Below are 14,957 nucleotides of genomic sequence, written 5' to 3' on the forward strand. Positions count from 1 at the left end.
AATAAAAACACCCATGTTGTGTCCGGGTTAGCTCAGTAGGTGGAGCGGGCTCCTGTATATAGAAGTTTACTTCTCGACGCAGCGGTCGCGGGTTCGACTCCTCCCTGCGGTCCTTTGCTGCATGTCATTCCTCCCCCCCCCCCCCCCCCCTCTCTCTCTTCCCTTTTATGTCTTCATCTGTCCTGTGGAATTAAACGCCTAAAATGCCCCCCAAAAAAATCATTAAAAAAAACAACAATGTTGAGGAAATAAATAATGATATGTATTTTAACCCTATAGAAAAAAATAACAAATAAATGAAAAATGTGTGACTTATTAGGAATGTATTTGAAAAATGATATATATAGGCTATTATTTTATATTTTATATATAGCCTACTCAGCAGAATATTGGAATTTATTTTTATTTATTTTTACAGTTTTAAGAAACTATCTTCAAGATTTAGATGTATGGCCTACAACATGCATTTTTTTTTTTTTAACATTATTTTTTGGGGGCTTTTCCCTTTATTATGAAGTGACAGAGGATAGACATGAAAGGGGGAGAGAGATGGGGGACGACACGCAGCAAATGGAAGCAGGTCGGATTTGAACCCGCGCCGCTGCAAAGGACTCAGCCTCCATGGGGCGCTGGCTCTTACTGGGTGAGCTACAGGTCGCCCCAGCATGCAACTTTTTTAAAAGTGAAAAAAAACTCCTCAATGTTCCACTTTAGCCTTTGCAGCGAGCTCCATCACACGCCTCTTCCAGAACCTGCTGCTGGCCACAACACCATATTTGGTCATTTTCTGGCAGGTCGTTAGCGTCCCTATAATAATAATAATACAGCCGTTTGTTCGGTTCTTTTTCTTTGACCAGATCTCTGTACCCTTTTTTTTCCCTTAGATTTCATTTGGCATGGACGTCACAGTTACAACACCATGATAACACTTCTTCTAATATTATTATTCATATCCAGTTTCGTTCTTTCTCTGCCTCAGACTTGATTATGACTGACTGATTATGATGGGTTTTTTTTGTGTGTGTCTGTTTTCGTTTTGTTAACTGTTGTGTCTAATTATGATTGGAGGCTACTGTATATTTATTTATTGTTAAGGACGCCCTCGAAAACGAGATGCTGCATCTCAAGGGGTTACTCCTAATAAAGACATTTTCAACAACAGTTACAGTGGACGAACCAGACTCATTGCTTGAGTGTTTTAAAACACTTTTGACATAAATGTAGGCTAGATACGCGATATGCCATTAAGTAGCTAATATATAATAGCCTATACTGTATTTGTTTTTTTTACACTGTTAATTACTAATTACTAAAGCAATGTCTGTTCAGGACATATACGCCCATAGCGAGTCTTTCCTGTTAATGAAATTAGATTAAAACAGCAGGATGTAATGCTTCAGCATGGGGAGAACTGCTGCATAGAAGTACAGCTCAAAGAGGGGTTTATTCATCAATTAGAACCTGCCAAAACCAAAAATGTTTTCTTTTTGCTGCCATCACAGTAGCCTAATGTTCATTTAACAAGCATGCTGATACATTAAATAGACTACATGAATAGGGTCCGTCTATTTAAATGCTTTTTATATTAACCCTCCTGTTGTCCGGGTCAAATTTGACCCATTTTCAAAAGAAATGTGGGTTTCTTTCAACGAAATTGTCAAAGAAAATAGCCTAAGGTGGATGGTTCCATACAACTATTACTCTCCAAAAGTAAAATAAATGATCACTTCACTACGTTCATTGAATTTGGGTGTTTTATTCAATTCTATAGCATTTGAACGAGCGTTGAAAAAAGTGACAAAAATGTCGGAGAAGTATCTTCAAAAACGTAGGAAAGAATTCGACAAAAACATCGGAAAAAAGTGACAACAACGTCGGGACAAGTGAGAGTGTGTCGTAAAAAAAGAACAACAAAATGTTGAAAAGTTTGAATTTAAAATGTTGACCCAGAATAAACAAAACGTTACATGGGTGACGGGAAGACAACACAATAAGCTAGCTACATGTTTGAGTCTAGGCTATTTGGATTTTCAAACGTTGCCCACTCCCCTGCTTTCTCTCCCCCGACCTGGACTCTGGCTCTTCACGCGGACTTCGGGGAAACTACGCCCAGATCCGCTCCCTTTCTCCTGATCTCAGTCCGACACTGGGAGACTCTCCCTGGACGTTACGGACGGTACAGCTCGATTCCATCTGTCATCTGGTGTGAAATGCGTCACAACCTTAATTAAGTAAAAGTATGTAAGTATTATCAGCAAAGTACTCATTGTAGAGTCAAATGTTCCCTGTGAGTGTTTTATTATCTCTGATGTCTCTGGATTAATGTGCCTGCTGCATTAATGTGTAAGTAGCATTTTACTGCTGTAGATGATGATTGTATTCATTTAACTCCCTTTTTATATAGCCTACTGTTGGGTAGTTTAATCTATAGCAATGCTTCATATTCAATAAGATCATCATATGTTTGTAGCGTTGCTCTCCTGTGAGAACCACATATCTTTTATGGTGTCAGAAAAACAGCCCTGTTTTCAGCTCTGTGACAGTGAAGCTGATCCGAGAGGCTTTTTAAAGACTTCATTTAGCTTAAGAAGTAGGTTAGGAGAACTTTCTCAACACATAAAGGAACACTTCATCCTTCAGTTCATCACAAACATTCAACATCAACACATCTGGAGATACGTGGTTATTATAGGTTTGAATTTCCAATGAGTTCTTTTTTATTTTATTGTTTTACTTTTAAGTTTCGATTTAGTTTTCAGTGTTTTAAAAAGTGTTTTAGTTTTTACAGGCTATTGTTTTAGTTTTACAGTAGTTTTAGTCTGTTTTGTAAAGGCCAGGTTTAATGTCTCATGTATATACATGAAAGATACATGGTTGAAGAACTGTAGGCATGGCCATGATGTTTAAAGTTCATCTTTGTGCTACTTTAGTGTCTGATGTGAAGCTGTTAAGGCACAGCGGCATCCAGGGGCGATTCTAGGATCAGACCTGTAGGGGGGCTCAGCCCCTAACGAGAATGGGACACCGATACAGTGTCTTGCAAAAGTCTTAACCCCACCCCCCTGCTAAATCAGTAATTTCACTGGATATCAATGAATATATGTATTTATTATTATAACACAGGATAAATGCAAAATATTGAACATATGAAAAAAATTGCAAGTGCATAGCATTGGCGCCAGCAACACAGGATATTTCTTTGAATCCTGTAGTTGTCCTCTGTCACTAACAGAGAAGTTTGCAAATTCTAACTTGAAGCACTAAAATTGATAAAAAAAAATAAAAAAAAAATAGAATAGAATTTGTTTTTATTATTATAATTTTTAGGGGGGCTGAGATGAAATTTAGGGGGTCGTGAGCCACTGGTGGCATCTCATGTCAAGTTTCAAAGTTCAGAAAGTTCCATTTCTGTGGTTCAATGTCACAATGAGAGTTGACGAAAATGAATTTTTTTTTCGTCATGAAATATTATAGCTAAAAAATCTAAAACTGAAATGATTTAAGTTCATTGTTATTAGCTTTGTAACCTGGCAATATCGTTTCGGTTTTGTTTTTCTTGAAGGTTTTAGTTTTGATTTAGTTTCAGTTTACTTAAATATTTACTTTACTATAATAACTCTGCTAGAGATACGTAGTTTTCACTGGACAGGGGATGGAAAACTGTCATCTGAAAAGTACGGTGGCCCTGAAGTGCAAATCACAACAGCAAATAGAAAAACACAACGGCAAATAGGAAAACAGAACAGCAAATATGAAAAGACGACAGCAAATATGAAAACACAACAGCAAATATGAAAACACGACGGCAAATAGGAAAACACGACGGCAAATATGAAAACACGATAGCAAACAAACACAACGGCAAATATGAAAACACGACGGCAAATATGAAAACACGACGGCAAATAGGAAAACACGACGGCAAATATGAAAACACGACAGCAAATATGAAAACACAATAGCAAACAAACACAACAGGAAATATGAAAACACGACGGCAAATAGGAAAACACAACGGCAAATATGAAAACACGACAGCAAATATGAAAACACGATAGCAAACAGGATGTTTTCCTATTTGCTGTCGTGCTTTCATATTTGCTGTTGTGTTTGTTTGCTATCGTGTTTTCATATTTGCTGTCGTGTTTTCATATTTGCTGTCGTGTTTTCATATTTGCCGTCGTGTTTTCCTATTTGCTGTTGTGTTTTCATATTTGCCGTTGTGTTTTCATATTTGCTGTCGTGTTTTCATATTTGCTGTTGTGTTTTCAAATTTGCCGTTGTGTTTTCATATTTGCTGTCGTGTTTTCATATTTGCTGTTGTGTTTTATGATTTGTTAAAGTGTTTTCATATTTGCTGTCGTGTTTTCATATTTGCTGTCGTGTTTTCCTATTTGCCGTTGTGTTTTCATATTTGCTATCGTGTTTTCATATTTGCTGTTGAGTTTTATGATTTGTTGAAGTGTTTTCATATTTGCTGTTGTGTTTTCCTATTTTGCTGTCGTGTTTTCGTATTTGCTGTCGTGTTTTCCTATTTGCTGTTGTGTTTTATGATTTGCTGTTGCGTTTTTCTATTTGCCGTTGTGTTTTATGATTTGCTGTTGCGTTTTTCTATTTGCTGTTGTGATTTGCACTTCAGGGCCACCGTAGAAAGTATCCAAAACTACTTGAGTAAATGTGGCCTACTTCGTAAGATTCCACCAGTGCTAATTGTTTGCCTAAGTATGTGTTAGTTAACTGTATTACAGTTAGTAGCGTGTAACTTCATCTATGTGTGACTAACATCAATGTACCAAACGGTCGCACCGTAGGGACGCTTACTACATACAAGGCATGTACAGTTTCTAACTCAGTCTGCTTTTAATAATTGGTTCTATTACCCTGCACATATTTTATCAGCCAGTAGAGGGCAGTGCTGCCTTGCTAATGGACATAAACCTGCTGCTAAAGAGTGACTTGGCCAACCCATTCTCAATCCCAACTCGTCAAATACTGACGCTTTGTCAGTGGCTCATAGCGCCCAATACAGATGCACAAGGCACGCGTTATTATGGATCCCACGTAACTTCTAGTTAGTTAGGTTAGGGTTCCGTTACCTTGCGTAAGCATGGACGCCTGGCCAATAGTAGCATGTGAGCGCTATTGAAGGGCGGGTCTTGCCTAGAAGTTGCGTGGGTTCCATAATAACGCACAAGGCACCCTTTAGTGTCTGTATGGGACGCAGAGGGCAGAACAGCAGCTCGACCGCAGCACAGTAAGATGACATACTGTAGTATGAAGATTGACAACGGTAGCAAGTAGTATGAAAGGACGCAGGTTGGGGTGGTGGATGGGTCACACAACACAGTAGTTTCACCCAGGAGACCGGGGTTCTTGTCCCCCATGTCACTTAAACATACATTATTTAACCACCCTCATGATCTTACGCTAAATCAGTCAAAAAGTGACGCAAAGGGGTCCCGACCAACCGCATTGAAAAACGATGCCTAAGGGTACCCAGATCGTCAAATATCGGCACCGATGGGATTACATTGGAATTAGTTGCAAGCCACCTGCGTCCAACTGAGATGCAAAAGGAGATTTATTTTTGCGTCAGTAACTGACGCCAAAGGCAGCTGACCAAGCGTCTGGTTTTGACACGCTGGGAGTGTGACTGTGTTTCAACTTGGCTGTTTCAGCTTCGAGATGCCTGTTGCTTATATACTGTAATGCTATTTCTATTACTCTGCATATAGTTTAGCTTTTTTTTATACACACTGTACACATTATTGTGTTATTTACAATTATCTGTATTGTTGTAAATTGTGTTGATTTTATACAGAACCACTAAAGTGGACAGTTGTTCAGAAGGAATGTCGTTGTGTGAATTGAAGGCTCAGACACTTCATGGGGTGCCTGTCTCCAACACCATCTTCCTCTAAATGGGTTTTCAACATAAAGGGAGCCTTCACAGCACCAAAACTGGGCTTGGGGGAGCAAACCTACCTCGTTAGATCTCTATGGTGGAAATTCAAGCACCTGAGGGAGCAGCCCACTGAACACTTTATGAGCGTCCATCCACTCTGGCTGTTAAGTTCAGACCATCCGCATCTAAGAACAACAGTGGAGCCAGTGCATGGTGCACCACCTGGGGTGCCAGTGGCGGTCAGATCCTGGCTTGGATGGACAATTCAGGGTCATAGAGCAACAATGCCTCTTCATGTTCTACACCTTTATCAAAAAGCTAAGAGGTTATGGTAGAGGGGATGGAGCAAAAGGGCCAGCATGAGATCATATCAAGTTAAAGGCAAGGCAGCTTTATTTGTATAGCACATTTCAGCAACAGGGCAATTCAAAGTGCTTTAACATAAAACATTAAAGAGCAGTTAAAAACGATAAAAAAAACAAATATATATATATATATAAAGAAAAAGAAAAAACCAGGCAGGACCATATTTCTTTACCATCTCATCCACCACGGGCCTGCAGGAACGTGACTTTGTGCTCTTGTTACCCATAACAAGAGTGGAAGTACTTCTCTTTACCTACAATATAGCCGTCGCTATAAGGCTTCGTTTAATCAGGCAAACTTTGCAAAATCCTAAACAGTTCCAACTGTTTTCCCACGTTGGTGAAATTCTCAGAAATATGTCCGTTATCTGTTCAAAAATACCACTAGATAAAAGACAAGAATACAATTGACATTGCAGTATAAGAAATTAACAATTATTTAAAGAGAACCTTAACTAAGTTTCAGTAGGTGGAGGTAGATGGCCTGTACCGCTATCCCACTCGTCTTCTCGGTGTCCAGGACTTCCCTGAACTTTGTGCACCCAAGGAGGCCATGTTCCCCCGGCTTCAGAAGAACAGGCTGTCTAAAGCTCCAGAGCTAGTCACATCCTACATCACAGAGATACAGAGGCTGTAACAAGCTGGCTACATCATTACACTGGAGCATGCTGGTGCAGAATACTCGCCAACCAGTTGGTACATTCGCCACTACACAGTGGTACATAACTTGAAGCCCCTCATAGTCTTGAATTGCTCCTTTTAGTGCCAAGGTGTTTACGCTTTAAGGAACATGCTGTGACCAGTGATATACGTGTTATGCCACCAAGTTGAGCTCCTCCCAGAAGACTAGCCTCTCTACCACTTTGTCTAGAGAGATCCGAAACGTGAACAGTCCACAGTTTATGAATGGAGAGTGCTCCCCTTCGGCACAACCTGCAGTCCCTGCTGTGCCACAGATGCACTCCAAAAACATCTTGGACCAGACTCAGCCTGGTGGTGTGGTCAGGTAGTACGTGCTGTACATAGACAAATAGCCAAAGCCCTGGTGGACCAGCTACAGACACACTTGGCCCAAGGTGGCTTTAGCTGTGGCAGTGGGCACGTAACTGCCCTGATACCTGGTGCAATAATCCTTGCAGGTCACACTTGGAGCCCAGCAGGTGACAGAGAAGGTGCTGAGGACACAATTTATTGAAGTCGAAGGAATCCTCCACTCCAAACCTTTGGGCTACACATCGTCAGACATTGCTTACCCCAGTCCTATTACCCCAAACTCTTGCTAATCGGAAGGCCTGATGCATGTCTCCCACAAGTAGTGTATCCTGAATCAGAGCTTTTGGGCAGCTCCTCACTAAAGGTGAGACAACAGAAATTACATATGCCCTGTGGCTTGAAATTAATGGATAGATTTCCGGGTGTGAAAAGTAAATCCAATGCGTTAAGTGCCTAAAACCTGCATTCTATTTAATTTCCAGAATGTGGCGAGTCCACTGGTTGCAAAAAGTCTGCTTGTATAGAAGTCTATGAGAAAATGACCCTACTCCATACTTGATTTATTACCTTTGTAAACATTTTCATAATGGATTTATGGTCTCAATCGGGAGTTTCAAGTCTTCTTCAATACAGCATGATGTTCATTTTGTAAATTATGGTCCCATTTATTTTAAATTGATGATAAAGCAGGGGATGCTTTAGGGGCGTGACTACACAACAATCAGGACGGAGGTTTAGCAATGCCAACTATGGCACTGTGTACATTAAAATACCTGTGACGTTGTTTTGGGTGTTGTCCATGTTTTTGTCTTAAACTTTAACCCTCTCATTGTATGTTTTCATTTTATCAAAGTTCTTTGACACTTGTATAGTTAAGTTTGCCTTGAGTTAATTTGCAATGTAACTAACATGAATGTACCAAACAACCACATCGTAGGGCCGCTCATTACAAGGCATGTACAGCTTATGTAACTCAGTTACTGGATGCCAATTTTTTTTTTTACCTTGGATGGTGAAGGCATGACCTGCCCTACTCTCTTTCAGATTGGCTAGTACTCGTTGCCTTCATTGGTTTGGGTTAGGTTTAGGTAAAATTGGTGGGATTAGTTAGGATTAAGGTAAACCAATCAGAGGCAGAGTAAGGCAGAGTTGAGCGGGGCATGCCTTCACCATCCTTGGAAAACTATACTTGCTTACGGTAGTCATGTGTAAAAACTACACTGTACATAATTTATCGGCCAACAGAGGGAAGTGCTGCCTTGCTAATGGACATATACAGGTAATGCTAAAGAGTGACTTGGCTGTTTCAGCTTCAGAGATGCCTGTTGCTTGTACGCTTTCATGCCATGCTGTTGGCCAGTTTGCACTACATTGCAGTTAAGTAGTTTTATTTTTCACATGTACTGTGTACATTCTTGTGTTGTTTACGGATATATTTATTCTTGTATATTATGTTGATTTTATACAGAACCACTTATTCACCAGACAGGTGTGCAGAAGGAATGTGGTTGTGGTGGTGGATATAAACGCATTGGAGCTGAAGACATCTGTCTGGTTCTGATCGGTGACCTGCAGCGGATTACTTTTTAAGTGATTCCAGCAAAGAAACAGCAGGGGAGAAACACCATCTTTACAGCTATGTTGAAGGGACTAATATTGGCTGCATGGCTGGTGTATTTCCTGTGTCATGTTTATCCTGGTAATAAACACCTGCTTACTTGCATATTCTTACATAGATAAGTAGCAACATAAGCATACAACATATATTGTTATAGAATTAAATATGATATATAATGTTAATAATGTACTGCTAGCAGGTTTTCTGAGTGTTTTCCTGCTGCTTCTTTAACTGCCTTTAATCCATAATTTAACACAGAGGACCTGGTTTCCTCTTTTAATCACACCTGTCAGAATGTCCTGGAATCTCTTGCCCCCTGTAACTACAAAAGGTCATATAGAATACTCCAGCCCTGGCTAAAAGAATTCACCCAGGAATTAAACAGAGACTGTAGGAGAAATTAATGAAATTGGAGGAAAAAAACTTTTTACATGTATTTTATGACATCTAGAAAAACACAATGAGGAATTATCAAAAGACGGTTAGAAGAGAAGAATGCTCTTGCTTCTTTAATTTTAGCAAATCACTCTTACCCCAGAATTTTAGTTTAGGTTAAGTAAGTCCCCTTGTCATTTTAGCAAATTACATTTTCTACAACTCACAACATCTGTGGTGTACCGCAAGGTTCAATTTTAGGTCCAATTTATTTCCTATTTTCATGCTCCATTTAGACAAAACCAATGTCTCTATGCAATGCTATGCAGAAGACACACAGATAAATCTTCCCCTGACACCTGGTGACCCAAAAGCCTAGCTGCTTCTTTAGATTGTCTTAAGCCGCCTACACTATCCGCGGTAAAACTTCAATGCACTGGCCACTCCATTGATTTCCTATGGGAGGAGCGGATTTGGAGCACTGCGCTCAAAGTTCACTTTGACCTAGTTGCCGCTAATCTATATCCTTGAAGTTCCACTTCTGGGATTGATCCGGTGCCACAGGGAATCCCGCGGGATGCATGTACGTATTTTCACCGATTTCCATTTCCTTGCGCTTTCTTTTTTGTTGGAATTTTATACTCTGGTGGATTTCTGAGGACTATGGTTAACTGCTCCTCAGATCTCTGCAGGGTAAATCCAGACAGCTAGCTAAACTATCTGTCCAATCAGAGTTTTCTCTCGCACAACTATTTTGAAGTGTCTCCGTCCGGCGCTATGCACCACCGAAGACGATTGTGATTGGTTTAAAGAAATGCCAATAAACCAGAGCACGTTTTTCTCCCATCCCGCAATGCTATGAGGAGTAGCCAGACTCTACTCCGCTCCGCAGCGTGTGGATGGTCTGGCAAAGCGAGACTAGGTTGCAGCTGACCTTTCAAAGGCGCAACAAATTCCAGAATGTTCCTGCACTGTGCTTTGCCTCTCTGCTCTGCCCCCTACCTCACAGTTCTACCACAGATGATGTGTAGGCGGCTTTAGTGATGTCAACTGTTGGATGGCAAAACATTTTTTTCAACTCAACTTGTTTGCTAATGTGAAACTCACTGGCAGAAATCTGGAAATACTATTTGATTCAGATCTAAGCTTGGAACCACAGATCAAAAAAGTTGTACAGTCTGGCATCCTTTAAATAAGAACAAAAGATGTTAAACCACATGTGTAAACTTTTGAAATTGCTCATAAGGGGGCGCCACCTGTTTAAAACAATTGCCTAGGCCTGGCACAAAATTGGCCATAACTCAATGAAAGTCTGTCCAAACATCACCAAACTTGGTGGATATATTTAACTAAGCTGAAGAAACAATGATTTCTAAATTGACTGAAAGGGGGTGACGGTGTTACCCAGCACAGATTTGGTCATAAATGAATGAGTGTCTGTCGGATTGCCTAAAACCTGTTCTCTTAATTGCAGGTGTGGGAAGCTCTCAAAGGTCTTGATCCTTCGCAGCTTACAACTTCTAATGGCTTGAACCCTAATATTGCCACTTTTGGCAATATTTATAGACTTGCTTTATGTGATTTTGTCTTTTATTGCTCTTATTCTTTTATTTGTATTTATCTATAATTAATTTTCTCTTGCTTTTATTATTTTGTTTGGCTTTCTGTTCTCTTGTCTTCTGAGTATCCTGCTTTTGCTTTGTCTGTCAAAGCATGTTGTAATCTGTTTTCAGAGGTGCTATATATAAATTAATGTATTGTTATTATTACTACATTAAGCAATATTTTCATGTCAAAAATATTGCTTTAATACAGGTTTTTATCACCCAATATTCATTTGAGAATATTCACAGTTTTCAGCATAATGTGTATTTTTTTAACTTGTTTGAAAATATGTCTCTTGTTCTAGTTAAATCTGGTGTGATCTGCGATGAGTCCAAAATGACAATAGGGGTTGAGAAGTCTAAATATCGTAGACTCCTTAAGGTGGATTTCCGGATCAATGACGCCACCAACGCCGCCTGCCGCCTCAGCTCCAACAGCACTCACTTCTTCGCTGAAGTCCCCCTCAACGGTTGTGGCACTCAGATCGAGGTAACGCAGGGTCATTGGTTTCATGACCTGCTGTGCTCTTCCCTCAGTTATTGGTTTTGCTTTTTATTTGCAGTATGAGGACTGAATGCATAACCTTTGACTCTGCAGGAAAATGGTGAAAACCTAATTTTCAAGAATACAATCACCTTAGTCAACAACCCAAAAGACGTGATCATCAGGAAATGTCTGCTGGAGCTGAAGTTCGAATGCAAGTACCCCAAAAGTGTAAAAGTGAAACAGAGCTTCAGTGCACACAGGAAGAATGTCGTAGAGTCGGAGAAAGGTCTCGGCACGTTCACCTACAACTTTGAATTTTATCCTGATAAGCAGTTCCAAACCCCGCTTACACCAGATTCATACCCTCTGGACTGTGACAGTGAGCAAACGCTTTACATGCAGATAGAGGTCGCCTCCTCAATTGAAAACACCGAGCTGTTTGTGGAGTCCTGCAGTGCGGCACCATACGACATTCCAAACTACGAGACAACCTACTCCATCATTGATAAAGGGTAGGCATGAGTACACCACATACAGTCTGTAAGTGGACTTATTGATGGAGATTAAATGTCTCTCTAACTTCGACCAGTGTTTCACTTTGTAGGTTGATTTTCTTCTCTTACCTTAGACGCTCATCTTTGCAATAGGACCATGTCAGGATGTTAAAGTGAATGCTTCACTTACTTCATCTTTGGCATTATATACTTCTTTTACTTACGTTGTAAATACCTTCAATAGAACAATACTTCTACCCCTAAAATATCACCCATTGTAATGCACAGAGTTACAGAGGCAATATTTCTCATTCGATTGTTTTGTTTTGCTCTGACTAGGTGTGCAGTGGACCCGACTGTTAAAAATTATAGCCGCGCCCACGACACAAAATTCAGGTTCAGCATGGATGCCTTCAAGTTTATCGGCTTGCATGAGCAGGTAAAGAATGGACTATGTTAGAGGCCAATGTGTTGGTCATGGAGCTTCATCAGGCATCAAATACACAATGTGAAACAACAAATACTTATACTGAAGTCACAGGGCATTAACAACCAATTTAAGAAAGAGGGCCTGAATCTCTAAACACCTGAGGCATTTATTATATCAATAATTGATAAATGAAAAATAATTAAACATCCTTTTAACAATTCCGGAAATTGTAACTATTTTCTTCGAAGAATCAGTTTAGCAATGTGCTTTTGTTTCCACTGTCAAAGCACTTTGTAAACTATTGTTTTTAAAGGTGCTATACAAATAAAGTTATTGTTATTATTATGTCTGCTGATATAATGACAGCGTGTTCTGTTGCATTCAGGTGTACATCAGCTGTTCAGTCATGATCTGTAGATTAGGAAGACCTGACACCAGGTGCTCCCAGGGATGTGTCAATTCCAGATTACGGCGAGATGATCAGCAACATCACATCTCAAAGAGAGAGGCTGTCACTCAGAGTTCAAGGCACTTCGTTTCCCAGGGTCCTCTGCGCTTAAGGAGATCAGCAGAGAGCCCCAGAAGCCCAGGTATGAAAACAGAGTGTTTTCCCTTGTTTGAGTCCCAGTTAGACATTGGACAAGATCAAATTGAAATTGTGCTTCTCTTTTCTCCAGTGATCAACCTGAATCTGAACCTGGTTTTCATCGCTGGATGTCTCCTTGCAGCCGTTGGCATGATCAGCGCCGCGGTCATCTACAAAGCCAATATATCAAGGGTCAAATACCAACCTTTGCCCGCATTTCAAAGTTAAGACATCAGCGTGTGCAGGATACCAATCATGTATTAACTACATTTGACTACATAAAGCAAAGTCATTTTACATGCAGTCTAGTCTTGAAGAATTAAATAACAAGAACATGATTAAAATATTATAGTAGATCAAATGCTGTGTAACCAAGCTCTTCAGCTCAGGTCTGTTGTTAGCCATCAGGATGAAGTTACAGGTGACAAGTGTGGCTGTGAAAGATTACTCAAGTTGATTCCCAAATCAAAAGATTTAAACATTACAGCCATTCCTACACAGTTGTCCAATCATGTATTCTTTATGTATATGTAGTGACATACCTTTGAGACATTATACACAGCCCTGACAAAAACAAACTTAAACTATACCTTTCTGCAAAACTAGAACTAAACTAAAATTAGCAAACACACTCTGAAAACTAACTAAAACTAAACTAATACGAAAATAACATAACAATAACATTCAAAACTATTATAACATTGCAGCTGTTGGTCACTTGTGGTGTTTACTGACATTGGAACCCATGTAGCTTTACAAATGCTTCTACTATTATGTATTACAGTACGATTTCAAACAAGTATCTTGATATGTGTAGTCCTACCCATTCATAATCATTCCAATGTCATGATTTCATCATTACGTGACAAAAGCCCTTTAAGGCTTAACCAAAGTCAATAACCATACACTTGCTTAATGGATCAATAAAAACATGTATTCTGTTGCATATATTTTTGCCTTTGTCCTCTTTAATTCTCTTTCTCTCTAACACACATATACACTGTTCTCCCATTGAATGTGAAGCATTTCTGCTGTAAACCAACTGTTGCTGTGCTCTGTTTTTAAGACTGTATTTCTCTGTGAAGCAACAGTGGACCAAATGAAACAAGAATGTTAGATACTTGGCTCCAGCTAGCAGGCAGACTGGATGGAAAGGAGAAGCTGTGCTCAGTAGCCCGGTCCAGCTGTTATGTGACTTTTGGAAGGAAACTGGATGAATCACAGCGAGTCAGGACAGAACACAAGCCTTTCTTTATCCAAAACATTGATCAGGGCTTCCAAGGATTTGTTTTCTATGGGTCTATGGGGATTGACTCGCCTCAAGTGGCTACTGGTGGAAGTGTGCAGGTCAGTCCAGAAGCTGCTGCTTGAATAACATTTAGGCTACATGAGGATGACAAACAATTTCATATGACTCAATACTAAAATATTTTTTTTTCCTGGACATAAGCTACCTTAATTTAGTATAGGGACAGTCACTTAACTTGATGTTATCTTAAAAGAGGGATTAATGTTGCCTCTTGTGATATTAAATTCAACACGTTTGTAACCGTAAAATATTGTTAAACGCCTTTGAAGTGTTATTCCATGTTGCTTACTTTTGGCATTAAGTTCGTATGAATATCCAAAAGCAGCACAAAATACCGTCTTCTCAGATGTCCGATGTCCGTCCCAAGATGGCGGCGGCAGAGACGCATGTCACATGCCGGATGCAGTAGGATATATACTGATATATATATATATTGACAATATTGATATTAAAACAATCTACTATGCTATTGCTAGATAAATTAGAACTACTCATGACAAATTTATTTGGGACATTTTAGTTTTAAAAACCTGACTTAGGCTAAAGATTTAAATGTGTACCTTTCAGTGGTGTAGTCTACGTGATACGCAGGTATACGCAGCCCACCCACTAAGAAATCTCCAGGATTCCCATATACCCACTTAAAAATGTGCAAGGATACGCAACAACATAGTTTTGTGACAGAACTTTCACTTCAGATATTTGCATTCACAAATACGGGGTCGAGTAATGTGACAGCAAACTAAACTAACACTGCGGAACATGCAGAGAGACTTTTCTCATCCTTCATC

The 14,957-nt window shown here is 39.7% G+C and overlaps 1 protein-coding gene across 1 annotated transcript; it reads left to right on the forward strand.

Moving 5' to 3' along the window:
* Positions 1 to 8,737: 8,737 nt before the first annotated feature.
* On the forward strand, positions 8,738 to 13,760 carry LOC144523060 (ZP domain-containing protein-like). Its single transcript, XM_078258356.1, has 6 exons — positions 8,738 to 8,962; positions 11,166 to 11,350; positions 11,459 to 11,859; positions 12,181 to 12,280; positions 12,657 to 12,861; positions 12,949 to 13,760. The coding sequence occupies exons 1-6, from the start codon at positions 8,902 to 8,904 to the stop codon at positions 13,083 to 13,085; spliced, it is 1,089 nt and encodes a 362-aa protein (XP_078114482.1). The 5' UTR covers positions 8,738 to 8,901; the 3' UTR covers positions 13,086 to 13,760.
* The last annotated feature ends 1,197 nt before the right edge of the window (positions 13,761 to 14,957 follow it).

This window comes from Sander vitreus, chromosome 1 (genome assembly GCF_031162955.1).
Source record: "Sander vitreus isolate 19-12246 chromosome 1, sanVit1, whole genome shotgun sequence".
Lineage (NCBI taxonomy): Eukaryota > Metazoa > Chordata > Actinopteri > Perciformes > Percidae > Sander > Sander vitreus.

What these genes read in the sequence shown, in the direction of transcription:
- LOC144523060 (XM_078258356.1), top strand. Translation starts at nt 8,902, where the DNA reads ATGTTGAAGGGACTAATATTGGCTGCATGGCTGGTGTATTTCCTGTGT. An exon ending in CCTGTGTCATGTTTATCCTG is followed by an intron (nt 8,963 to 11,165) that starts GTAATAAACACC and finishes CTCTTGTTCTAG; the next exon opens with TTAAATCTGGTGTGATCTGC. An exon ending in AGAGAGCCCCAGAAGCCCAG is followed by an intron (nt 12,862 to 12,948) that starts GTATGAAAACAG and finishes TCTTTTCTCCAG; the next exon opens with TGATCAACCTGAATCTGAAC.